Consider the following 26,048-nt stretch of genomic DNA (forward strand, 5'->3'; position numbering starts at 1 on the left):
TTAACGAATGAACAGAAGATAACTAATTGGTTTTCATTCAAAGTGAATTGTCAAGCATTAGTTAACTCCATCTCCCGGGCATTGGTTGACGATTGGTTAGCTAAACAACTGTTTCGAATGTCAATTTTTATTAAAAAGAAAAATAAAAATAAATCTAAAAGAAGCAATTTGGTGGGGAAGTAGTGATCACAACAATGGAGTTCAGTGACAGTGACGACGATTACGAAGAGCTGCTAAAAGTGGTAATTTTCCGTCGGAAAAAAGAAATCCGGGAGCGATTTAATTTCTTTCGACTTTATGATGAAAAGGACTTTAGAGAGCGTTTCCGCCTATGCAAAGATGCTGCATGGGAAGTATTGCAGCTCATACGTCCAGATATACAGCATGCTACCACATGGTATAGATTTTTTAACGCTTTGCCTGCCGATTTCTACATAAAATTTTTTCCTAGGAATAATGCGTTGTCGCCGGATCATATGTTGACGATTACATTGAGGTTTTATGCCACTGGCAGTATTCAGCAATTGATTGGAGATGTGTCAGGAGTGTCTACTAGCACAGTATCAAGAGTTGTTACTCTTGTTTCAGATAAAATAGCAAGGTTGCGAGAACGTTTCATACGATTCCCTACTACAACGGAAGATATACATCAAAAACAGAAAGAGTTTTTTCGAATTGCTAAATTTCCCAGAGTTATTGGTGCCTTAGATTGCACGCACGTAAAAATTCAGTCACCTGGTGAGCTGAAACACCTCAAAACCGTAATGAATATCTATTTTTACATGTTTCCTTCCTTTTCAGGCGGAGACCATGCGGAACTATTTCGTAATAGAAAAAACATATTTTCTTTTAATGTACAAACGATTTGCGATGCTCGTTTGTTGATTTTAGACATAGTTGCTAGGAGGCCAGGATCAACACATGATGCTACCATATTACGAAACTCTCGTATTTATGCTCGTCTTGAGAACGGAGAGTTCGGAGATGGCCTTGTGCTTGCTGATAAAGGGTATGAAAATAATAAACGGATTTTAACACCCCTTCATTCCGTTAACAATGCAGCTGAAAGACTATATAACGAATCACATATTCGGTCAAGAAATCCAATTGAACGCTCTTATGGTGTTTGGAAGCGAAGGTTTCCAGTGTTGTCTTTGGGTATACGAATGAATTGCACCAAAGTCCAATCAATAATTGTCGCCACAGCAGTGCTGCAAAATATATGCTGCTTACATCGCGATACTGAAGCTCCTCCTTTAGATCCTGAGATTGATAGGCGAATTTTGTCAGTTTTAAGCATACCGAATAATCGCAGCTCTGATCGGCGCACTGAAAAAAATGTGACGAGGAATAATTTAATAAATGGGTACTTTGCAACCTTATAACTGCAAGTCAAGCTTTGTAAGACTATCAATAAAAACAAATAATACAACAATGTTATTTAAAACACTTTTATTTTGAATGTGTCAGGTTATTTTGTGCTTGTACTGTTTTTTTACAATTGATTTACATTTGTATATACAAGATTGCGCCTTTGAATTTCTTTTAATTGCTCTTCCATAATTCTCATACGCATTTTGTGTTCCACTTCAGATTGCTTTATATGTTGCTCGTACATCTTTACTCGCTTTTCATGTTCAGCTTTTAATATTTCAATCTCTACGCGGCATTTTTCTCCAGTCCATTTTGATTTAACAGCGGCCAGCTTCGACCATGATGTACTCGTATTTTTCTCTTTTCTTTGCGATTCGTCGATTATAAGTTTTTTAGACTTAGGAGCTTTTAAATCTGCAGGCGTGTATGTACTCCAATTTTTCGAAGTAGTAGCTGTGTTGGATGTGTTCATGATGTCTTCAAATTCCTCGCTCCCATCCTGAGATTGCATAGCACTGATGTTATTTGCTGCCTTATCTGCAAAACCATTAATACATTATTAATACATTTAAATGATGGTATTTGAGTAACAGCATGAATGTAGACAAAGAAGTCTCCCAATTCAAGAGCAGAATAATTAAGTAATTTCTTACCAATGCTAACGATAACATCCTCCGTTTTGTTTCGCACAAAAGGATTATCGGAATCGTATACAGATTCCATTCCTTCTAACTGCTCCGAGCCTATTATTGATGTTAACATTACATCAATATCATTGGTGCTAATTTTCAATGGCGGCCCTCCTCCTGTGGCTATGCAACTTCTTTTTTCGGCTGCTACCTTTTTCTTCAATTCCTTTTTCATGTTGTAATATTTGGTACGCAGCATTTTTTCATCGCGAAATGAAGAAGAGGTTCTGCTGTTATATTCCTCCTGAATTTTGAACCAAGCTTTATTTTTCGCATCTACCGTAAAAGTATCGCTTTTTTTGCACTCTATCACATTTTTATGTGTTTCTATTATAGAAAGTAATAAATTTACGTCGTTTTCACTGAAATTAATCTTTTTCGTCGCCATTTCAATTGAAATTTTTACCAATTGTGATATGAAATAAAAACATAAATTGTAAAACTGTAATGTCAAGATCATATGTTTTCTATGGTGCTACCACACTTTTAGCCAGAAAATTTATTTTTATAACTAAGCACTGTGAAAAACATTGCTTTAGTTAACAAACAGCTGTTGGTTACATTGACTAATAGTCAACCAATCGTTAACTAATCACTGTGAAAACGGCTCTAACTGTCTACAACTCATGCGTATTGCATATTAATGCATACGTGCCTCATATATGTATGTGTGTTGCATATAAATGCACATTTTTATGTGTGATTTTTTTTTTGTTGCCGGAGGGGGCACGATTCATCCTACTCGCGCATGTGCCGTCATTGTTACCAAGTGCGGAACCTGCGGGGTAGGACGCCTACGTACTAAACCCTAACTCCTTCTCCTCAAGCTATTTATTTTCCTTACGGGACCACCGCTAGGCATTTTTTCGGAAGGATAATCTTTAGCTGGTTGGCTCTCGTGTTACAAATTTTCCAGCTCCAAGTTGATCACCCGTCTTTCGCTCTTTCTCTGCCATTCCTTCCTTCTAAGCTCTATTAGGGCTGTCGTGCTCCATTCTCTAACAAAGTTCCACACCCGCTGGAAACGTAACATGTGTGATACAATATTTTCAGAGGTTAGCCGTTCTGCGAGAAGTTGCTCTAGTTCCTCTCTTGCATCTTTATAACAGGGGCACAGAAAGAAAAAGTGCCACGCGTTCTCATTCCCGTCAGTTTGTTCGTGATTTTTCTCTACCCACACCTGCACGTTTCTGCTCAACGTATGTGTCCATCTACCTTTTGTTCTTTCGTCCCTTCTTTTCTGCCACTCATTAAGGCTGGTTTGTCTTTCTTGCCGTTTCTCTTTTTAATTTAGTCGTCTGCACGGTTTTTTCGCCTTGCCATAAATTCTTTTTAGCTCCATCTCCATAATATTTGGAGGCATGATATCTGAAATAATTCCAGCCGCTTCGTGTGACACAGTCCGGAAAGTGCAAGCTACCCTGATTACACTTAACCGAACTACTGCTTTTGCCGTATTTGCATATGTTTTGTGCAGAATGCTCGTCCCCATATGGATGCGGCGTACATTAGTTCTGTACCAACTCGTTGTTAGTAGTTTTTAGTACCGCTTCAATTTTTTGGCCTGCTAACTGAAGCTTTGCTTTTTTTAGCCACTCTTTTATTTTTATCGCCACGTGGTTACATAGGTACTCTATCTGGCATATTTCTTTTGCCACTACCGTTACTGCTAAACCATCAGCGCACCCGATTATTTGTATTTCTTTGGGTAATGGGAGACGTAGCACACCGTCGTATAAAACATTCCACAATAGCGGCCCTAGTACTGAGCCTTGTGGTACACCGCCTGTTACAATGTAGTTTTTAGACCTTCTTCTGTGTCATATCGCTGTAATCTGTCGGAGTGGTAGCTAGATATGATCTTCAGTAGGTAGACTGGTGTCTTCTTTTGTTTCAGGGCTTTTATGAAATGCGGCCAATAGGCCGAATTGAAGGCATTTTTTTCGTCGAACGTCACAACTGCGCAGTATTCTTTGGACCCATATAACCATCTGGTTTCTTCAATTGACTTGCTTGCGACTTCTGTTAGCTTTTTTATGGCATCTATAGTCGACCTGTGCCTTCGAAAACCATATTGGTTTTCGGCTAAGCCCAGTTGCTCTTTTATATGTTGAGCTAGCCGCACATAGATAATACGCTCCAGTATTTTCCCCTGGCTCCCCTGCTGGTTTATTTGGCTTTTATATAAGCACTAGCCGCTGTTTTTTTCCAAATATTAGGGAATACTCCCTCTCGTAAGCATTGCTTATAGACTTCCGTAAACGGGGTGGGCTTATATTGAATAGCGAGTTTTAGGGCCATATTCGGTATGCTATCCAGGCCTGATGATTTAGTATTTGCGAATTTCTCTGCTGCTTCAATAATTTCTTGGTTAGTGACAAGTGGTACGTTTGTAGCTTCTTTTATTTGCTGTCTTTGTAGCAATTGCGTCGGAAAAAGCGTTTGGACAATCGTCTTTAATAGTCTAGAGCATGTAGGCGCTTGTCCTTTATGGTCTTTAATCTTTTGACATGCCGATTTTGTATGCATCTCCCCACGGGTTTTCTTAGACCTTGTTGCACAGCTCTTTAAAACAACAAGCTTTGCTCTTCTTTATTGCTTTCTTCGGTTCATTTTTTTCGTTTAAAGCGCTCGTTTAGCATTGTAAAATCTGCCGTAAGTCGTCTCCTTTGACACTGGCGCCTAGCTTTGTGGCATTCACTTCTCAGAGCCTTGTTTTTTCCTACACATAGTGTCATCGCAGGCTTGACTGACATGTTTAACTAGGCATTCAGCCTTCCGTTCTATGTCTGTAGCGTAGTTCGGATTGTCATCTAACATTAATTTGTATATATCCTCATTAAGTGTTTCAGCTTTCCGGCTTCTGGTTTGAAACTTTTTAAGAGACTTAGGCATTTTGTGCGTTTTGTCGATTTCAAGCAGAATTGCCAAGTGGTCACTGTGTGTATACAAGTCGCTCACTTTCCATGTACACGACCGCAATAGGGAGCTACTAGCGAACGTAATATCGATTACAGAACCGCGGCCGTTTTTTCGAAATTATTTCTGTTACCAATGTGCAGCAAGACGGTGTTCAGTACCGAAAAAGCCTTCAGAAGAGTTTATCCTCGTCTATTTGTGTACGTGCTACTCCACTCCACTGCCCATGCATTGAAGTCACCTGCCACTATGTTCATTGTGGTGTTCGACACTTCTCGTACTAGATTATCGATGATTCTTTCGTATTCATCTTGTGAAATGCTTGGCGGAATATAACAACTATAAAAGTTTATTTCTCAGATTTTTGCCCGGGTGTTGGAACACGTTTTCTCCACAGGCACAAATGGGCACTTTGCCTGTTAGGTCGGAGGTCCACGTTGCTGCGCTAATGTTTTTCTATTGTTCGCAGACTATTGCCAATATTCTCCACAGGCACAAATGGTCATTTTGCCTGTTACGTCGGAGGTCCACGTTGCTGCGCTAATGTTTTTGTATTGTTCGCAGACTAGTGCCACGTATATTTTTTTTTGAACCACTAGACGCGTAAGTAGTTCTTGAGCTGCTTCGCAGTGGATGAGGTTGAGCTGTAGAACTCTTATATTTTGGCGAATAGCATTGGCAATGTCTTCCTCTCCGGTTATTTCATTCAGATCCCGGATTTCTTCTGTTGTTTCATTCGTTAGTGCTTTTATTTTGGCTTGGTCTCCCAGCACTTTGCTATTTCGCTGATGTTGTCAGCATTGTTTTCCATCTGCGCGCTCTTAAGTTCCATTAAAACTTCACCTTTGGCTGTCTTTCTAATCCGGGTTACACTTTCACCCAGTTTCTGCAGGGCATCTTCTTTTTAACCGCCTTTAAAATATCGCTGTACGCCATGTTACCAGTTCGCGCGATCACCATCGCATCAGGCCTTGGTCGGTGCTTGTATGCTGCCTTCTTTTTCTTTTTGATTTTCGTCCAGCCATCTTGTTTTCCCGGTATATGTCCTTTGTTGATTGAGGTTGGCGTATCCCTCTTTCCTCGTTATTTTTAACCTTCTTTGGTTCCTCTCCATGGGTGGTTTTATTCCTTTTTGGAGGAGTCTGCCTTTTTGCCTGTTTTTCTTCGCGAGGTCTTTCAGGCGTTATTTCCGTTGTTGCGGGCATATTTAGGATACTTCGTCTTGCTTCCTTGCTCTTTTGGTACTCCTCTAAGGGTTTTTCGTACATATTCGTTATATTGCCAACGAGGTAAGATTGTTGTTGATTGTTCGCTGCGGTGAACGCATCAAATCTATCACCTTCTTAATTTCTTCCCCAAGCTCCGTCATGTTGTCGCCGCGAGGATTTACCGCCTTCGCTTGCGGCGTGTTGGCTTGTAGCGCCGATGGCGACGATCTTGTTCACGTTGGTTTTTCTACGCTTAGCATCTTTATTGGAGATCTACTAAGTCGCGAGGACCGCTTGAATGGATCTATTTCCATTACAGGTGTCCTTTGCAAGTCAGTTCCTGCCGCTTTGGTACGTACACTATTCGGGTCTTTTGGTTTCCCCGTGCCATTGCCCAGTATAAAAGTATAAAGTTTAGCTAGCTTTTATACCGCAACCTCCACTCCTGCAGTTCCTCGTATGGGGTTGCTTATTCGTCATGACTTATTTCGCAACAAACCTGCCACTACAGGCCGTCCGGCTATCTGCGACATACCGACCCCCCTGGTAGCTTAGAGTCAGCTGAAAAGTCTGGCCCCAAGACCAACGGGCATTTTTATATGTGTATTTATATATGTATGTACGTATGTTCAATATCTTTGCAAAAAAAATTACGAACCACGGCTACCCGCTTGTGACAAATATTCCAATACAACTACACATTTTTTCTCTATACACTAACACCAACGCACATTTTCGGGTTATTTTTTGTTTACCTAAATGCAATGAAAAAAAGTTGCTTTCATCTCTTGATTTATTTGAATGAGTGCGAAGGAGAAAACATAACTGTCAATAGTGACAATCCCAAAAAGGGTAATAAAAAAACGATTGAAAGACGCATGTCGTTCGTGATCGTACCATCGTAAAGGAGGCTCCTTGAAAAACAAGAAGGTAAGTAAATGAATTTTATGTGATTTTTTAACAATATTTTGAAAATAATTACTTCATTTATTTTTATAGCATTGGAAATCAGAACTGAATTGGAAGTAGCAGCAGCAGCTATTTATATCATCAGAAGCGGCAAATATCAACTGTTAAGTAAGTATATGAAAAAAGTGTGTGTACTTTGAAATTGGACTGCGCAGTCCAATATAATACGCAAAAATAAATACATACATACATACTTATGTATTTTATGCGTTTGAGGCGGCCTGCACAATCCAATATAATATGTGAAAACAAATGTTTGTATTATATTTTAAATGATCAAATAATATTTGTCTTTTCTTTCAGATGTTATTATTATTTTTATTTAATTATTCTTTCTTTTCAGATTTTATCACTTTATTTAATTTATTTTATTCTTTCAGATAATATTAATCTTTTTTTCAGATATTATTATCATTTTATACAATCAATCTTTCTTTTTCTTTTAGATATTACAAATTCAATGTATTTATTATTTATTTTCAGGTATTAATAACCTTTATTTTATTTCAGGTATTTGTCGTTTATAATATTTTTCCACTCTTTTATTTTCAGGTTTTAATAATTCTTTTCTTTAATTAATCTTTTTTCAGATGAAATTATTTTTTTAAATTAAATATATTTTTATTTATGAAATGTTAGCGTCAATATATTTAATTACAATTTTATGTATATTTTTATTAGAAATAATAAAATTAATAATTTAAAAATTAAAAAGTTTTCTTTGAAATTTTAATAATTTTTTAAAGTAGGAATCAAAAAATGCAACCCTGCATCAGCTGTTTAAAAAGAGAAAATGCAACCCTGCATCAGCCGTCGATTGGGGATATTAGAGCAGGACAGATATACTTCTTATATGACACTTTTGAATGAGCGCAACAAAGATGTATGATCACATGTATACGTACGTGAGTGGGTAAAATTGTCGCTCGGCCTATGGCAAAGTACACATGATTACCCTATGGATTACCCACATTCTTACTCACTGATTATCTGGTTTTTTACCCGCTCATGGTTGAAAGGGTAGATATTTAATATTAGTGGACTCTATATGTGTTTATAATAAGTATTAAATGGTACGCCTTGGCACCACATTTTTGAACACTTGGGGTACTATGACAATGTTTACTTTAACTGTTCGACACGTTTCTGCAGTGGCGGACTTACACTAGTGTCAGTCGGGGCTAGTGCCCAGGGCGGCAAAATTTGGAAAGTAGAAAAAAAGTGAGCTGTCAGTTGTTAAAGGTAATAGCAGAGAACTTATATTTATAGAGAAGGTTCACGATGTCGAAAATTTAGGGATATTTTAATTTTGGCATATTTACTGTTTTAGATGAGTGTGTTTCACCACTTAACATCAGGGGATGTTAAGATGATTTTTTCACAAAAAAAGAGCGTGTTATACAAAAATCAAAATCTAGTAGCTGAGATTGTACGAATTCAGATTATAAAGGTTTGTCGCGACAATCTTTTAAAGTTCCATATTTTTCCAAGTATAAAAATGACTTATTTGTCGATATGTATAAAGTATATTTATTCTTTATTGGTATTATTAGATATTTAATATTCTATTATATTAGTAAATTTTGACAGGTGATGGTGCATGTTCTACTTTAACTTCAGAACAAACTCCGTCTACGAGTCATAATGCTGATACGAGTAGTACCACGACTTCTTCGTTGCCACAGAATATCCGTCATGGAAGCGAACTTCAAGATACAACGATAAATGTAGAAGAAAATGAGCATGGAAACATTATGATAAGCGATGATCCAGGAGAATGGGTTATAAACGATTCCACAAGAGATTATGTACCTACCCATGGGTGTAAGCAAAATGAAAATTTAAATTTCTCCATTACAAAACGTGATTACACTGATGGAACTTCACGGTGGCTGTCAAAGTCACTATTTGTAAGAAAACTTATCAACGTTGAGAAAGTTCCACGCCCATGGCTCATTTACTCTGTTAAAAATGGGTCTGTATTCTGTGCAGCTTGTCTTCTTTTTGACGGAGACTGTTCATTTAATGGCAAAAACGTATTTAATTACTGGAAGCATGCAGGCGTTCGTGTTAGTGAGCATGAGAACTCCAAACATCATAAAAAATGTATGTAAATCCTTAAGCAAAGATCGGATACTAAGAATAGAATTGCCCATGACTTAGTCATTCAAACAGAGACAGAAATCTCCTATTGGAGAAATGTTTTAAGAAGAGTAGTCGCTGCTACTAAAGCCTTAGCTTCTCGAGAACTTCCATTCCGAGGAAGTGATGAAAAGTTTGGGTCACAAAATAATGGAAATTTTTTAATGTTGATTGAATTTCTTGCTTCTTTTGACCAATTCCTAGAAGAGCATATTCGAAAATTTGACAATAAAGGATCTGACAGTACGAGTTACTTATCAAAAACTATCTACGAAGAATTTATACAGCTTTTATCAGAAAAAGTATATTCTTGTCACAGACAGTTTTAACAAGTGAGAGGCATTCGTTAGTGAACAAGCAAACGGAGCAGTCGCAAGCAGGCGTATAAAAATTATTTAATTTCTTTTCATGTACATACATATTTTGGTAATCGTTCAATAATAATTTTAAAATAAATTTGTATTCGTTTGATGATAATTTGAAAATAAACAATTTGGACATTCTTGACATTCTATCATAGTTCAAGAAGTCAAATCAGCGAAATATTATGCGATTATTGTAGATTCCACACTTGATATATCTCATGTCGACCAACTTTCGATTGTTATCAGATACGTGCAAAAAGATGGAACGCCTGTTGAACGTTTTCTGATGTTCATTGAAAATTCTGGACATAAAGCTGAAGATTTGCTAGTTGTTGTATTATCGATTCTCGAGTTTTTTGATCAATTATCTCACCGACTGTCGAAGTCAGTCATATGATAACGCTAACAATGTATCAGGAATTTATTCAGGTTTACAGGCAAGAATTCATGAAATTAATGATCTTGCAGAACTTGCTCCTTGTGCTGCTCATTCTATGAATGTAGTTGGAGTTCACGCAGTAGAATGCGCGCCTGAAGCTGCTTCTTTCTTTAATAATGTACAAACTTTATATAACTGCATCGACACACCGCTGGGAAGTTTTACAATTTCATACTGGAAAAAGAATTGTGTTACAATCTTTATCTGCAACCAGATGGCTCGTTATGAAGCTGTTCATGTACTTTATCTACTGTAGTAGTTTACTCTAGAATTTTGAAAAATTCGATTTTTTTCATATATTTAAAGTTTAGACCCTTAAGAACATATCCTCCAAAGGATTTTTAAAAATTAAAAATATTTTAAGAGCTACAGTTACTTTAGTGACGCAGTACCTAGTCCGGTTCGGCCGTATCGAACTTTTCGTTTGTCTCGAAACTACGTTTTTTCACACGGTACCGGCATTGTCTCAAGTTCTATACAACCGATTTACTTGAAATTTTGTGTGAACCTTCTTTATATAATCCTTTATCGTTCCACCAGCATCGCGTCAAAATTTTTGTTTTTAATATTTTAAAAAAATTCAGGAATTTCAAAAAAAAAAGCTTAAAAAATGATTTTTATTTTCAGGCAGTCGCCATTTTCCAAAAAAAATTTTTCCGTGTTCCCTGAAATAGGGACTATAACAGCATCCGTACTGTCGTACAATGTCACCAGGATGCGCCATTTTTTTTTTACACCTGTATTTTAATTTTTAATATTTTTTAGTAAAATTTTTTTTCTGTATTCGTAAGATATCAATAAAAACACCATAAAAAAATGGATACTAAAAATATTAATTGCCCTTTTTTTACGACACTTTAAAAATTACCTGAAATTCATGCTTCTATAGTAGAATACCCCCTTAACTTTCGTACAGCAGATTTCAGTTGAAGCAGAGTTGAAGGGGAGCGATTTAACTGCCATTCCCGCCTAGCTCGCCTTTTCTCATTTAAAAGTTTCTCTATTTCATTGTTGGTGATCTTTCTAAAACCAACTGGTTTATTGTTTCTTTTTGGTGTTGCCAATACAGCTGTATTAGTTATTACGTCATTAATTTGTCTTATATTTTCATCAATGTCTCTTCCTGTATTTAGTTTGCAATCAATATTGATGTGGCTGCAGATATATTTTCTATACTTCAACCAGTTAGTTTTATGAGATGTTAGAGAAACTTTTGGCTTAAATATCGTATAATTAGTGTCAGCTGTCATAAGCAATTTATGTATCTACATACAAGTATATTTTTGACTACAGCAAAATCTATTAAGACTGGTATTTTGTTTCTATCACTGGGCCAGCATGTCAGATTACCAGTAGATATTATATCCAGTAGTAATAGTACAACTGTAGTCCTTTGGGATTCATAAGACGTGCGTATAGTGGAAAGGCGGTAAAAACCACACAAACAAATTTAAAAACCTTAAATCAATTAGTATCTCGTCTTTCCTCTTAAAAACTTTGGCCAATAGAAATACATTGAAGAAACAATATAAACCCAGGGAAAATGACTGTTTCGCAACATTCGTACTCTAAAGGAAAATCCACAAAAACAGAACTAAGCTCAGTGGCAGCAGATATTGAAAATCGACTTCGATATCTCTGAACTTCTCAGAAACAAGAAGCTCATGAGTAAGTTAATAATTTCAGCTGAGAGCTTCAACGATGTGCGGATCTGTCCAAAGAGGTACACATCAAGAAGGTGCTGTTAGATATAGAAAAGAATGGGGCACATATTGTGCCCCACGCTGATAATGTGGCGGTTTCGGTTAGAGATAAATTCCCGAATACCCTCGTTAACCTTATGCAAACTCTTTTAAACAATAAAATAAATCGTTGGGCCGTATCGTGAGGACTAAACTTAAACGCTAGCAAGACGGAGCTAGTATTGTTAGATGAATACAGTAGTTGGCAGACCGATTATGACCAGCGCTGTATTGGGATGGTGGTCAATAATGGAAAAGAAATACGGGGTAGGGCGTGTGGAAAACACATACAAAGTAGGTAAATATGGTAGGGTTACCATATTACCGGATTTTTCAGGGAATTCCCTGATTTTGACCTTTCGCACTGATTCCCTACATGTGTGCACTTTCCAATTGATAATCCAATTATAAAGATATACAAAGTGTTAAATTTTTTCACAAGCCACAGTAATTATATCAAATGTATTTATTTTTATTTTTTTTTATGTCTTTGTCCAGACATTTAGTTTCAGTACTTGTCACTTCAATCACTTGCACTCGACCGAAACCGGAAGAAATGGAAAATGCACAGGCAATTGCCCACGGGTTAGAAATTAAATTAATACGCTAAGTTTTATTTTTTCCGAAAATTAAAAACACTTTTACAGCCACGCACTGAGTCCCTGCTCGGGCGCCATGAGAAAATCTTAAGCTTTTTTAAGATTGAAGTTAAAGAGTTGGACTCACTGAGATGCTCAACTAAAAGCTAATTTCCTGTGCTTTGGTCGAATTTAAGCATTCCGATTAAAAAAGAAAAACCTCCGTTCACGGGTATCGTCTTTATAAAATAGAATTCTTTATTACTTTAGTTTAATGAGTTAACCTAAACCTTAACCTAACGGCTTAGACTAGTGGTAAGTATGTATACAAAAAAAGGAGTAAGTATATATGGATATAATTCAATTCAGCAATTTCATAATTCATGGTAATACATTGGTAATATACCATTAAAATTGTAAGTATTTTACATGATATAAAACATTTTATGGTACATTATATTCGAATATTATTCAATTAATTTTACAAATTTATTTCTTAAACAATATTTTTAGATTTATAAAGTCGCTTGACGCAACAGTATATTTTCCCAGAAAATGCAAAAAGTGATGTCACTAAAAAGCTGAAATACGATTAAAAGCCACGTCTTTTACTGCTGCTACTACGAAATAATAGCTAGATGAAAGAAGTTTATACCCTGAACAGGGTATATAAGTTTGTCACGGAGTTTGTAACACCAAGAAGGAAGCGTCGGGGAGCCTATAAAGTGTATATATAAATGATCAGTATGTTGAGCTGAGTCGATTTAGCCAAGTCCGTCTGTCTGTCGGTATATATGTATACGAACTAGTCCCGCAGTTTTTAAGATATCGTTTTTAAATTTTGCAAACGTCATTTGCTCTTCAATAAGCTGCCCATTTGTCGGAACTGCCGATATCGGAAAACTATAACATATAGCTGCCATACAAACTGAACGCTCGGATTCTAGTGCTTGTATGGAAAACTTTCACATTTGACGATATATCTTCACGAAATTTTAAGTGAGTTATTGTTCAAAAAAAAAATTATGTAATATCGGAAGCAATTGTACAGATCGACTCACTATAGCATATAGCTGCCATAGAAACTGAATCATTGGAACCAAATGCTGGTATGGAAAACTTTTGCATTTGACAAGATATATTCACGAAATTTCGTATGAGGTATTCTCCTTCTTAATTGGCGTAGACACCGCTTACGCGATTATAGCCGAGTTAACAACAGCGCGCCAGTCGTTTCTTCTTTTGGCTACGTGGCGCCAATTGGATATTTCAAGCGTAGCCAGGTCCTTCTCCACTTGGTCCTTCCAACAGAGTGGAGGTCTTCCTTTTCCTCTGCTTCCCCCGGCGGGTACTGCGTCGAATACTTTCAGACCTGGAGCGTTATCGTCCATTCGGACAACATGACCTAGTCAGCGTAGCCGCTGTCTTTTAATTCGCTCAACTATGTCAATGTCGTCGTATATTTTGCGCCAATGCGCAAAGGACCATAAATCTTTCGCAGAACTTTTCTCTCGAAAACTCGCAACGTCGACTCATCAGTTGTTGTCATCGTTCAGGCCTCTATACCATATAGCAGGACGGAATTATGAGTGACTTATACAGTTTGGTTTTTGTTCGTCAAGAGAGGACTTTTCTTCTCAATTGCCAATTGCCTACTCAGTCCGAAGTAGCACCTGTTGGCAAGAGTTATCCTGCATTGGATTTCCAGGCTGACATTGTTGGTGGTGTTTACGCTGGTTCCAAGATAGACGAAATTATCTACGACTTCGAAGTTATGACTGTCAACAGTGACGTGGGAGCCAAGTCGCGAGTGCGACGACTGTTTGTTAGATGACAGGAGATATTTCGTCATGTCCTCGCTCACTACCAGACCCATTTGCTTTGCTTCCTTGTCCAGTCTGGAGAAAGCAGAACTAAAGGTGTGGGTGTTGAGGCCGATGATATCAATATCATCGGCATACGCCAGCAGCTGCACACTCTTATAAAAGATTGTACCTGTTCGATTAAGTTCTGCAGCTCGAATTATTTTCTCCAGCAGCAGGTTGAAGAAGTCGCACGAAACCTTGTTTGATATCGAACGGCTCGGAGAGGTCCTTCCCGATCCTGAGGGAGCTTTTGGTGTTGCTCAACGTCAGTTTACACAGCCGTATTAGTTTTGCGGTGATACCAAATTCAGACATCGCGGCATAAAAGCAGCTCCTTTTCGTGCTGTCGAAAACAGCTTTGAAATCGACGAAGAGGTGGTGTGTGTCGATTCTCCTTTCACGGGTCTTTTCCAAGATTTGGCGCATGGTGAATATCTGGTCGGTTTTTGATTTGCCAGGTCTAAAGCCACACTGATAAGGTCCAATCAGTTTGTTGACGGTGGGATTTAATCTTTTACACAATACGCGCGATACCTTATGTGCGATGTTGAGGAGGCTTATCCCACGGTAGTTGACGCAGATTTTGGGGTCTCCCTTTTTGAGGATTGGGCAGAGCACACTTAAATTCCAATCGTTGGGCATGCTTTCGTCCGACCATATTTTGCAAAGAAGCTGATGCACGCTCCTTATCAGTTCTTCGCCGCCGTGTTTGAATAGCTGGACCGATAATCCATCGGCCCGGCCGCTTTGTTGTTCTTCAGGCAGGTAATTGCTATTCGAACTTCTTCATGGTCGGGCAATGGAACGTTTGCTCCATCGTCATCGATTGGGGAATCGGGTTCGCCTTCTCCTGGCGTTGTGCGTCCACTGCCATTCAGCAGGCTGGAGAAGTGTTCCCTCCATAATTTAAGTATGCTCTGGGCATCGGTGACTAGATACCCTTAGGGGGTTCCACAAGAGTATGCTTCGGTTTTGAAACCTTCTGTAAGCCCCCGCATCTTTTCGTAGGATTTTCGAGCATTACCCCTGTCGGCCAGCTTATCAAGCTCTTCATACTCACGCATTTCGGCCTCTTTCTTTTCCTGGCTGTAAATGCGTCTCGCCTCCCTCTTCAACTCTCGGTATCTATCCCATCCCGCACGTGTAGTGGTCGAGCGTAAGGTTGCGATAACATGTTTTCTCTAGGCTGCGACACGGCACTCCTCGTCGTACCAGCTGTTTTTTCGAATAGCAGTGGTTTCGGTTGCAGCTGTACGTAAGGAGTTTGAAATGCCGTCCCACAGTTACCTTATACCGAGTTGTTGACGAGTGCTCTCAGAGAGTAGGAGTGCAAATCGAGTAGAAAATCGTTCGGCTATCTGTTGTTTTTGCAGTTTCTCAACGTCGAACCTTCCTTGTGTTTGTTGGCGTGCTTTTTTTGTTACACATAGGCGGGTGCGAATCTTGGCTGCACGAAGATAGTGGTCTGAGTCGATGTTAGGACCTCGGAGCGCGCGCACATCTAAAACACTGGACACGTGTCTTCCGTCTATCACAACATGATCGATCTGGTTGGTGGTTTTTCTATCCGGCCACAGCCAGGTGTCTTAATGAATCTTCTTATGCTGGAATCTAGTACTACATATAACCATATTTCGTGCCCAGCGAAGTCGATCATCCTCAACCCATTTGGGGTTGTTTCGTCGTGGAGGCTGAATTAACCGGCCGTAGTGCCAAAGATACCTTCCTTGCCCACCCTGGCGTTAAAGTCGCCAAGCACGATTTTGACATCGTGGCGGGGGCAGCTCTCCAAGCGCTCATAGAAGGCATCTTTGGTCACATCGTCCTTCTCTTCCGTCGGGGCGTGTGCGCAAGTCAGCGATATGTTGAAGAACATCGCTTTGATGCGGATTGTAGCTAGACGTTCATTCACCGGAGTGAATGATAGTACTCAGCGACGGAGACTCTCTCCCTCACTGTAGTAAATGTCACAAGGACCTACTCGTCTCAGTCCTTGTCTAGTCCATCGCATTTCTTGGACGGCGGTGATGTCAGCCTTCACTCTAACGAGGACATCAACCAGTTGGGCAGCGGCACCTTCCCATTTAAGGGACCGGACATTCCAGGTGCATGCCCTAATATCATTACTATTATTATTTATTAAATGTTTAACAAATAGTGACTTCAGCCAAATGTATCTGCAGTAATAAAATGGAATAACTTCACTCATGTTCAAATTGAGCTTTTACCACCCTGTTAGCATTGTAGAACCTCATTCACTTTCGCCAACCGTACAACGAGTCCATAATTGATAAATTATTTAATTTTAGATATTGTTTTGGCACAATTCCGATTTCTTTGGCGCCGCGATTTGAAGGTACCGTTGGAAAGAGGAAGTCCTCCTGATTAAAACATATATAGGTACCGCAAACGCTTAGTTTACAAGATATTCGACTTTAAAGTTCAAAAATTCGCAAAATTCGAACATTTCAAGAAGCTATTTCACCACGTTAAACCCACTTTATTCACATTTTTCTCTTCAAATTAATTAAATTACACTATAATCTTTTAAATAAATCCACATTTTACACTTTTAGCAGGTTTTTTTATTTAAAAAATCTTTATTTTAAAAATTACATTTTGCACTCGTCTGAACCTCATTTGTTTACCAAAAATTACCAAGAAATGGAGCGCTGCCATGTGATGACAAGACAATTCACTGAAATTCCTCTATTCATGCATATGGATATTTTCTTTTTTAAATTTATTAAGCAAATAAGTAATATTATATGTATACATGTATTAGTAATATTATATAACAATATTATATATACATTTGTATAAGTAATATTATATAATAATAATACGTAATAAAGTGTAAGGTTACAGTACAGTACGAAAACTCAAATTTTGTTTCAATATGTATGAGTGCATGATAACCGTAAAAATTGAGTTTTGGATATAAAGTAGTTATATTTTTTGGTTATTATATCTGTCAGTGATTTCCATTTATTTTTTATGATACATTGGTTTGCATTTTAGGGGACGATATATATATTATCATATTTAAAATATGAGTTTAGGATATAAAGTGGTTATATTTTACGGTTATCATGCACTCATATTGAAACAAAATTTGAGTTTTGGATATAAAGTAGTTATATGTTTTGGCTATTATGCACTCAAACTCATATTTTAAATACATATACAAACCAATGTAACATAAAAAATAAATGGAAATCGCTGACAGAAATAATAATCAAAATTTATCAATTTTATAACGAAAACTTAAGTTTTGTTTGAATATGAGTGCATAATAACCAAAGAACATAACCACTTTCACCACTTTATAACAAAAAGTCAATATATTTTTTTATTTTTAACGCAGAAAGGAGTTCTACGCGAAAGTACTTCAGTCACCCCGGGTATTCGCTTGGCTAGAGTTATTTTTTTAGAGCGCGGCCGCAGGCCGCCAACGCAGAAAGGAGTACTACGCGATAGTACTTCAGTCACCCCGGGTATTCGCTCGACCAGGGTTATTTTTTTAGAGCGCGGCCGAAGGCCGCTAACGCAGAAAGGAGTACTACGCGCAAGTACTTCAGTCACCCCGGGTATTCGCTCGACCAGGGTTATTTTTTTAAAGCGCGGCCGAAGGCCGCCAACGCAGAAAGGAGTACTTCGCGAAAGTACTTCAGTCTTACACATATACATATTTAGAAAGTATTTTTTTATAGTTAATAAAGAAAAAAGAATCACGCGATAAAACAAACAAAGAAAAATTGTTAAAAATCCTACATATTTACTGTTTAAGATGTGGTAAGGATCGTTTTCCTCATAATTATAAACAATTTAAACCTTTTCAACGATGAGTGTGCTAAGTGATTGTTAAATTAATAAAGTTACGTAAAATATAGCAAAATAAAAGTGAAATGTAAGCTTATTTCAAAGCTTAGAGTGTGTATTTAAATATACAAAGTAAAAAATGTGAAAAAATTTTGTGAAACATAGAGAAATAACATGTTTTCTTAGTGCAAATTTTTGAACTTTAAATCGTGAATATTTTAAAAAATATTAGTAATTTTTACATTATTTTTGGATATTCCTCCTCTGGAGAAGGTCCCCTATCCGTACATACCCCATTTATACGGAAATTCGGTTTTTTTACCCCTCCGCTAAAGTAATCGGAATCGTGCCATTGTTTTGAACTCAATGAAGATTATATCAAATTTTACCACTAGTGGGGGGAAATGAAAAGACCTTCACTGAGCTAAAAATTATTTCATTCTAATTTTTATTTGATATTTTCATTGCTTATACATATACTATTTTTGAAAAATATCTCTAATAACTAAATATATGTGTATGTTACATGTTGGTATGTATTGCACACCACATGCCCGCCATTATGCGAAGTGGCGATAGCCTCCCTTCTACTAGCGATTTCGGTACTTTCTGGTAAGTACTTACTCGCTAGCACGTAGTAATGCAGCACGGGGTGTCTTTACATTTAAGAAAAAGACAAATACAGAAAAACGATGCATTAACAAAGCTAAGCTTCGTTCGTATACGAAGCAATGACATTTCTTTTATATTTTTTTGTCACATCATTTCATTCGCCACGTGTTTACCAAGAAGGAAGTTGCTCTTTTTGATAATTCAATTATAAATTAAACTAGCAAACCCGGCGATCTCCGTTTCGCCACCAAATTGCTTCGTTTTATGTAACATTTCGTTTGGTGATTAAAAGATACAAAAAAATTTTTTTTGTTTTATATTTGAAAAAGAAAAATTATATTTCTTTTCACAAAAGTAATGAATTCATTTCGATTACAAAAATTAAGTGTTATTTAGTTGAACTTCTATAAGTAAATGAAAGTGAATCCAAAGTAAATACTGAATCGAAGCGTTATACGTGTCCGCAAATTATCCGTTTCATTGAAGTGCTCTTTGACCCCGCAGCCGTTTTCCTGCGTGAAATTATGTGTTTTGACAACATTTTTTGGTTTTTGTTCCGATGTACAGAAAAGATGGTTTTCCAACTTCTTAGCACGCCACGTATATCTAACCGTGTGCAAAACATAGCATTTCCAAATTTATGCCACACACTATGCGATTATCCTTGTGTCCTGTTGATTGTCATCTCGAACGCAATTTCCACTCGAAACGGAATACGTTTGAATTGAAATGGCAAATCGTTAGAACTCAAAGGAATACATAATAACGACAGATCCAACTTTGAGACGCAAATGTTGCGGTGGGATACCAAGCCTCTCCAAAGAATTTAGAAATTTCACTGGATAATTCACAGCGTCATTGTATGAGCGCAAGTCTCTCGGAATTTGACTTTGAATCTTCCAGTTTAAGTCAACAGCATCGGTATTTTGGCAGCTAACATTGCGCGTGCACTTAAGGAATCGTAGTTACAATAATTTGGCCAATGTCCGAATATTCGTAATGAGTTCATCTTTCGTGAATTAATAATCGACAGATGGAATTGATTATGAACCACCCGAATTGACCCATTTCCAATTTTTAGCGAAGACGATGTAAAATATCTTCGGCAATGTCATTTTTGTTCGTTTTCCATAATTGAGGCGGACTTGAAGGCTGATTTGTCGAAATGTTTATAGCGAAAAGTGTTCGAACTTAATTTTTATTCCAGTGATTAAAATGTTCCAGCAATTGTAATTGCTGTCTTACTTTTCCAAAATTTGCACACACCGTATCATTCACAGTACCCAATGACTCAAATAAAGTTGAACCGCGTACATTAATCAATGGCAACCGAAGGTAGAAACAATCGTTGATAACACACCTGGATGTCAATCTACTGGTTGGCCTTGCTTTTTGTGCAATTATTCCTTCGACGATGCATTACAGGTATAATATCAAGGTATTTCCGAATAGAGCAATGTTCTCGCAAACGGATCACTGACGAAAGTTGAAAAAAAACTCGTTAATGTTAATTTTGTTGCTGGCAGTGTTTCCACTGGCTGTACTGTATTCTCTGGGTTGAAATACACTCTTTGGCCATTCTCCAAATTAACTGCGAGACGCACAACAGTCGGAAAACGTTCATGAATTGCAAAAGTAAATATCCTACAAAGCGCTTTATTGCAGTTCACATATCGACCGTATCGTTCAAGACCAATAACCGCCATGTTGCTTCCTTTGGTAACGTAATTACAAACGTATTTTATCGATTACACCAAACTGCAATACTCAACATTGACATGAGTTTGGAATGTTAATTACACAATAATGGCGAATATGATACGATCCATGTGTTGTTAACTTCGATATTCACTCTTCTAAATTGAATGCTGAATGTTCTGCCCTTGTCGTCTGGTGAGCGACGCCGATAGAGTGGATATCATTTCCAGTTTTGTGTTTCCGAAAGAAAAGCTCGTGAATACTGTTTCATTCATTTATTGTCAGACATACAAACCGAAACCATATTGGTTTCCACCACTTCGTTTATTAGTGGATCTTTCTCTACGTCAGGAATTTCCGCAGAAATGATTTCATCAATTTGATCTGGTGTAACCATCATCCCAAAAATAATGCGGAAAACCTCTCTTTTGCCACTCAACAAAGTACATCTAGCATCCAACAGCACCACATATACTTTGCTTCAAGATAAAGCCAATCAAACATCCTAACTGTTGTTTATAAAGTCATGCTGTGACATCGTGACGATCGCTTGCTGATTGACCGCGATCCATAATTCCGCACGTTTGTCAACGCATCCTGGAAGTGCTTCTTGTCTAACAAAAATTGAAAAAAAAAAATTGTATGGAAAAATGTTACTTTTTGGAATTTTTCAATTTTCAGACTTTTCCTCATGAAAAGCATAAGGTATTTTTATTCCCAAATCTCATCTCATCAAGATTGCTGCAACCGTTCTCTTAGCGTTACTAACAAACAAACATTCATTCGTTTGTATGTGAAAAAGAAAAGGGCTGTTTTTAGGGGTTTTTCGGCAATTATTCGAAAGGACTTTTTGCCCTGCACTCCATCGACATTGAATGCCATTGCTATTTCATCGCTCAAAATATTTCGTAAATTCTTCAAAACGCCGGTAGGTTGCAGCAGCGATCTCATAGCTATAACCTGTGAAAAAATAAAATGCTATGAAGCATGTTCAATAGCGTGTTCCTTATTTTTCGAATTAATTTGTTTTTACGTACTTGTGATAATTTTTTCGAAGATTTTTCTTGCAGTTAAAAAAAAATTATTCGAAAAATAAGGGCCGCGCTAAATATCAATAAAACTTAATAATATTTCTAAAACTTACATATGTAAGTGTTTTTGTTTTCGCTGTTGAGCTGGTCATTTAAACTGATTAGCTGCTTTTCGTTCTTTATGGGGAATTTTTACTGGATAGGCAGCCCCTCTGCACGCTGTTGCAAAAGTTGATTAAGGACAACTTTTTGATCGGCCAGTGCTTCAATTGCTATTTGCAGTTGACCTTAAATAATTTTCAAAATTTATATAATTTTATATTTTTAAATTGTTGGTCAGCAACAGTATCCTTACCACGAACCACCTTAATTTCCTGTTGCATGGCATCTGAAAACATAAGATTTTAAATAGATATGTAGGTATAACACATGGATCAGTTTTTCCCTTCATATCGTCGATCTTTTTCTCGAGCTGATCGGTAACGATAGTGCAACTGCAATTGTTGTCTATTGGATTTAAATTTATTTGAACTAATTTTTTTTTAAATGAATCAACGATCACTTACTTTGTTTGTCAAAGGCAACGCGTTTAATTTTTTTTTGGAGGAGTATCAGGCATTTTGAAAGCTTATTATTTTTTATTTATTTATAATTTTAAATATTTTTCATATATAGTTATGACTTTAATAAAAAGGTAAAAACAAAAGTTTTAACTAAACATTAATTAAAGTAATGCAACATCGGCAGAATCAATACATCGTCTCGATAAGGCACCCCAACAGCTTTGCATTCAAGGTCTAAAAATGAAAACGACTCTTCCGTTTCTGATGGCTCCCTGTCAACTAAATATATTCCCAAAGTTGTTGAATTAATAGGTTCTTCAAAAAAGGATCTAAGATTTTTTAATCTGCGACCTATTATTGTGCCTTCTACACCTGGTGTAAACGAACGGATGAGTACGGGCGTATTGTTTTTCACGTAACAGTAATTGTCAGGGCCTTTTGTATTTAACATACAGCCTTGAAATAAATATTTTTTTCCCAACAGTTCTGGTTTATTTTTATTTAAAGGAGCAACGAATTCATCTTCCATAATTTTCCTGTGTATTTGTTCGAGAAATTTCGTTGGTTTTAGGATATGTCGTTTGAGGGTTTGCAAATAATTTTCGAAAGCATAAGCAGAGCCCGCGATTGGATCCCCAACCTGCGCAACCGTCTCCTTTAAGTGCAATAAACTGTGTACGTTGTATGACACACTATTTTCGCCAAAGATAATTGGAAAGTTCTCAACAAATAAATTTAACATCAGTTGAGAAGTTTCCAAATTTGCGTTGCGAAGTTTTGGACAACAGATCATTTTGTATGAGCAATGTAAAAGCAAAAACTCGTAGTATATGTCGTCATGTACCTCATTTCTTAGAGCAATAAGCCCAGTGTACAACAAAAATTGCCTAAACTCAGTGGATTTCCAATGTAGCAATTCTTCTAACGATCTGGGCTTGCGCGCAAAGTCACTCGGAACATGTTTTCGCATTGCTATTAATTTTTTGGATATGTTTTTTTTGTTTGCTTTCGATATTTTGACAGACACTTTGTTATTTACTAATCTAGTTAGGAATTTTCTCATGACTCCCAATTCTACAAGGTGCATGCAGTCCAAAGGAACCTGTGTAACCATGGATACCCCAAGTTTTTCAAAAGCTGACTTCTCTTGTAAATATTGACCTTCATGATGAGTTGGGTATTTTCTAGCTGAAAAATCTTCATTTGTAATTAGCCGACCCAATTTGGTGCTATAGGTTAAAACGCAATCAATTTTTTTGGCTACCTGATCACATTTTGAACATCCATGAGCCGATGTGTGCCCAGGGATTCCACTTACAAATGCTCTTGCTGGAGCATCACAAGCTATTGACCCGATTTGATCCTGCAAGTTTCTGCCAGCCACCTCACATCCACTTTTCTTTAACATCGCAAATTCTGTGGTAAAACTGCTTAAAAATTCTGCAGAGTTATTTGGCTTGCTTTTGGCCAAAAATACACCTATAAGAAATACAAACATATTTCCTAAATTAGTTAGCCTACCTAAAATTGGCCACAATTGTGACTTAGAACTTTTAAATAGGGGAAATCCGTCAATATTAATATCAATCACTAACGGACCGGAAAGCTGAATAACTTTGGATATTTTTTGAAGCTGTTGATTTAATCCTATATGGAGATATAATCCGCCCGCGAGTTGCACTATATCTGGCGCTGAATTAGATATAAACTTATAAAATGGACTTATTCTTAAACGTTCCTCCTCAAAATTTTAATTAAATGTATTGCACAATTCCGCTTTGGCTTATATCTTAAATACCACTCTTTAAGTTTGTCATTTAAATTTGAGCCCGTGGGATTTTCAACAAAGTCAGTGTCAACGTTTTCTACGTCCATGTCTGTGTCTCCTTCTACCTCCACTTCTTGTATTTTAGCAATTTTACACACTTCACTTTGTTCCTGTTTCTTGTATTCACTTACACCGAGCCGACATTTTTCTTTGAATTTCTCTCTTTAATTTTTTTTCAACCTTCGCAAATGCCTTTTACTTATCATTTTTATCTTTTTACCTTTATTTTATCAATATTATTTATATTTTATTATTTAAAGGTACTCCTCACTTCCACTTTCCAAATTTGACACGCTATATTTAATATATAATTTAATTATCAAAAAGAGCAGCTTCCTTCTTGGCAAACACGTGGCGAATGAAATGATGTGACAAAAAAATATAAAAGAAATGTCATTGCTTCGTATACACACGAAGCTTAGCTTTGTTAATGCATCGTTTTTCTGTGTCTGTGTTTTTCTCAAATGTAAAGACACCCCGTGCTGCATTACTACGTGCTAGCGAGTAAGTACTTACCAGAAAGTACCGAAATCGTTAGTAGAAAGGAGGCTATCGCCACTTCGCATACTGGCGGGTTGCGTGACCGAAACTCCAATACATTTACACAATTTTTACTTGTCACTAACACTCCCTCACAAATCTTTGAAATGAGTAAGAAGTCAATCTATTGTGTCTTTTGTTTGTTTTATACTATAATCTCTTTACTCAACAGATGTTAAGCAAAAATAAAACAAAAGAAGACAACCAAATTTTTTAGCTGTCACCGCTTATTGAAAACGATGGATGTGAAAGCGGACAGCATGATACCGTGAATTTGACGTTTGCTTGTTCGTTGTGACAAATTGAATTCGAAGAAAAACAAAATTCGGTTACAAACGCGTCGATAATTGAGAATTGTGCGGATTTGTACTTGTGCATATTTATGCAAAATTACTTAAAATAAATATTTAAATCTATTTTAATTGTGTTTATTTAATATTTGTGAATATTTTTCTACAAGTGCCGTAATATTTGGAAAAAAGGTGAGTAAAACAAATAATAATTCAATATGAAAAAAATACATTTAGTGCATATATGAGCCGGGAAAAGAGGCTTTTAATCTTAGTGCATCTAAATTTACGAAAATTTGTGAAAAATATGTAAATTTGGATGGTGATCCTGATGTAGAGGAATGCCGTTCACTAAGCTCCCTTGATTTTTCTTCAAATTGCAGTGATAGCTATGTTAGTGATAGGAATAATAGTGATATCGAAATTTTAAAAGCTTGAGCTTTAAGAAATAGGGTATCCCATAATACAGTAACCGATCTTCTGCAAACGTTGCGAAAAATAGGTTGCACAGATTTACCTCTAACGGTTAAAAGTCTCCTAGGTACCAGCCGAAAAAAAGTAAATATTCAAACGATTTCAAGTGGAACTTTTTTATACAGAGGAATTCAAAATCATTTTGAGAAAATTTCATTTCCTCAACTTGAAAATGAAAATAATATTGTGCTAGATGTGGGAATAGATGGCCTGAAATTATTCAAGAATTCGAATAAAGTATTGTGGCCTATTCTAGCATCGATAGTTAATTTTCCAAACGAATTTGCCGAATTTGATATTCGTTTGGAGGATGGGGTCATGTGTAGAAGTTCACGCAAGTGAGGAAAGTTCTCTGATCGCCATTCACTTGGGAGTGGCCAGAAACGATTTTTCTACATATGACTCAAGCAGCTCACGACTTCCGGTCTTTGACCAAGTATCCTCTGGTTAGCCTAAGAACATCCGTTCGAAGGTGAGCTAAAGTGAGAAGGCGAAACATCCCCTGCATAGGGTTGTGCGCTGGGTTTGGGACCTGCCACGTAAAAAGCCTACCCCAATGAACAGTAACAACCAGCCTAGGATGAGAGACCCCCCTTTTGATGACGACCACGGCAAACGAAATAAGGACTACGATTTAAGGGCATGCACCTGGAATGTCCGGTCCCTTAATTGGGAAGGTGCCGCTACCCAGCTGGTTGATGTCCTCGTGAAAATAAAGGCTGACATCACCGCCGTCCAAGAAATGCGATGGACGGGACAAGGACAAAGACGAGTAGGTCCTTGTGACATTTACTACAGTGGCCATATAAAGGAGCGCAAGTTTGGTATGGGATTCGTGGTGGGAGAGAGACTCCGTCGCCGAGTACTATCATTCACTCCGGTGAATGAACGTCTAGCCAC

The 26,048-nt window shown here is 37.2% G+C and overlaps 2 protein-coding genes across 2 annotated transcripts; one reads left to right on the forward strand and one right to left on the reverse strand.

Moving 5' to 3' along the window:
- Window positions 1–187: 187 nt before the first annotated feature.
- Window positions 188–1,440, forward strand: LOC120780542 (putative nuclease HARBI1). Its single transcript, XM_040112803.1, has 3 exons — window positions 188–397; window positions 452–738; window positions 802–1,440. The coding sequence occupies exons 1-3, from the start codon at window positions 195–197 to the stop codon at window positions 1,383–1,385; spliced, it is 1,074 nt and encodes a 357-aa protein (XP_039968737.1). The 5' UTR covers window positions 188–194; the 3' UTR covers window positions 1,386–1,440.
- A 35-nt stretch (window positions 1,441–1,475) lies between these two features.
- LOC120780620 (myb/SANT-like DNA-binding domain-containing protein 3) lies at window positions 1,476–2,587 on the reverse strand. The gene is made up of 2 exons (XM_040112881.1): window positions 2,028–2,587; window positions 1,476–1,911 (listed from the first exon to the last, which is right to left on the reverse strand). Exons 1-2 carry the CDS (start codon window positions 2,449–2,451, stop codon window positions 1,496–1,498), a joined length of 840 nt encoding a protein of 279 aa, XP_039968815.1. The 5' UTR covers window positions 2,452–2,587; the 3' UTR covers window positions 1,476–1,495.
- Between the last annotated feature and the right edge of the window lie 23,461 nt (window positions 2,588–26,048).

The sequence above is a fragment of the Bactrocera tryoni genome, unplaced genomic scaffold, assembly GCF_016617805.1.
Source record: "Bactrocera tryoni isolate S06 unplaced genomic scaffold, CSIRO_BtryS06_freeze2 scaffold_25, whole genome shotgun sequence".
NCBI lineage: Eukaryota > Metazoa > Arthropoda > Insecta > Diptera > Tephritidae > Bactrocera > Bactrocera tryoni.

Bases quoted from the DNA above. Each gene is read 5' to 3' on its own strand.
- LOC120780542 (XM_040112803.1), top strand. From the start codon at position 195: ATGGAGTTCAGTGACAGTGACGACGATTACGAAGAGCTGCTAAAAGTG. The intron at 398-451 runs GTATAGATTTTT...ATTTTTTCCTAG, and splicing joins ATACAGCATGCTACCACATG to GAATAATGCGTTGTCGCCGG. The intron at 739-801 runs GTGAGCTGAAAC...CTTCCTTTTCAG, and splicing joins CGTAAAAATTCAGTCACCTG to GCGGAGACCATGCGGAACTA.
- LOC120780620 (XM_040112881.1), bottom strand. From the start codon at position 2,451: ATGGCGACGAAAAAGATTAATTTCAGTGAAAACGACGTAAATTTATTA. The intron at 1,912-2,027 runs GTAAGAAATTAC...ATGGTTTTGCAG, and splicing joins GGATGTTATCGTTAGCATTG to ATAAGGCAGCAAATAACATC.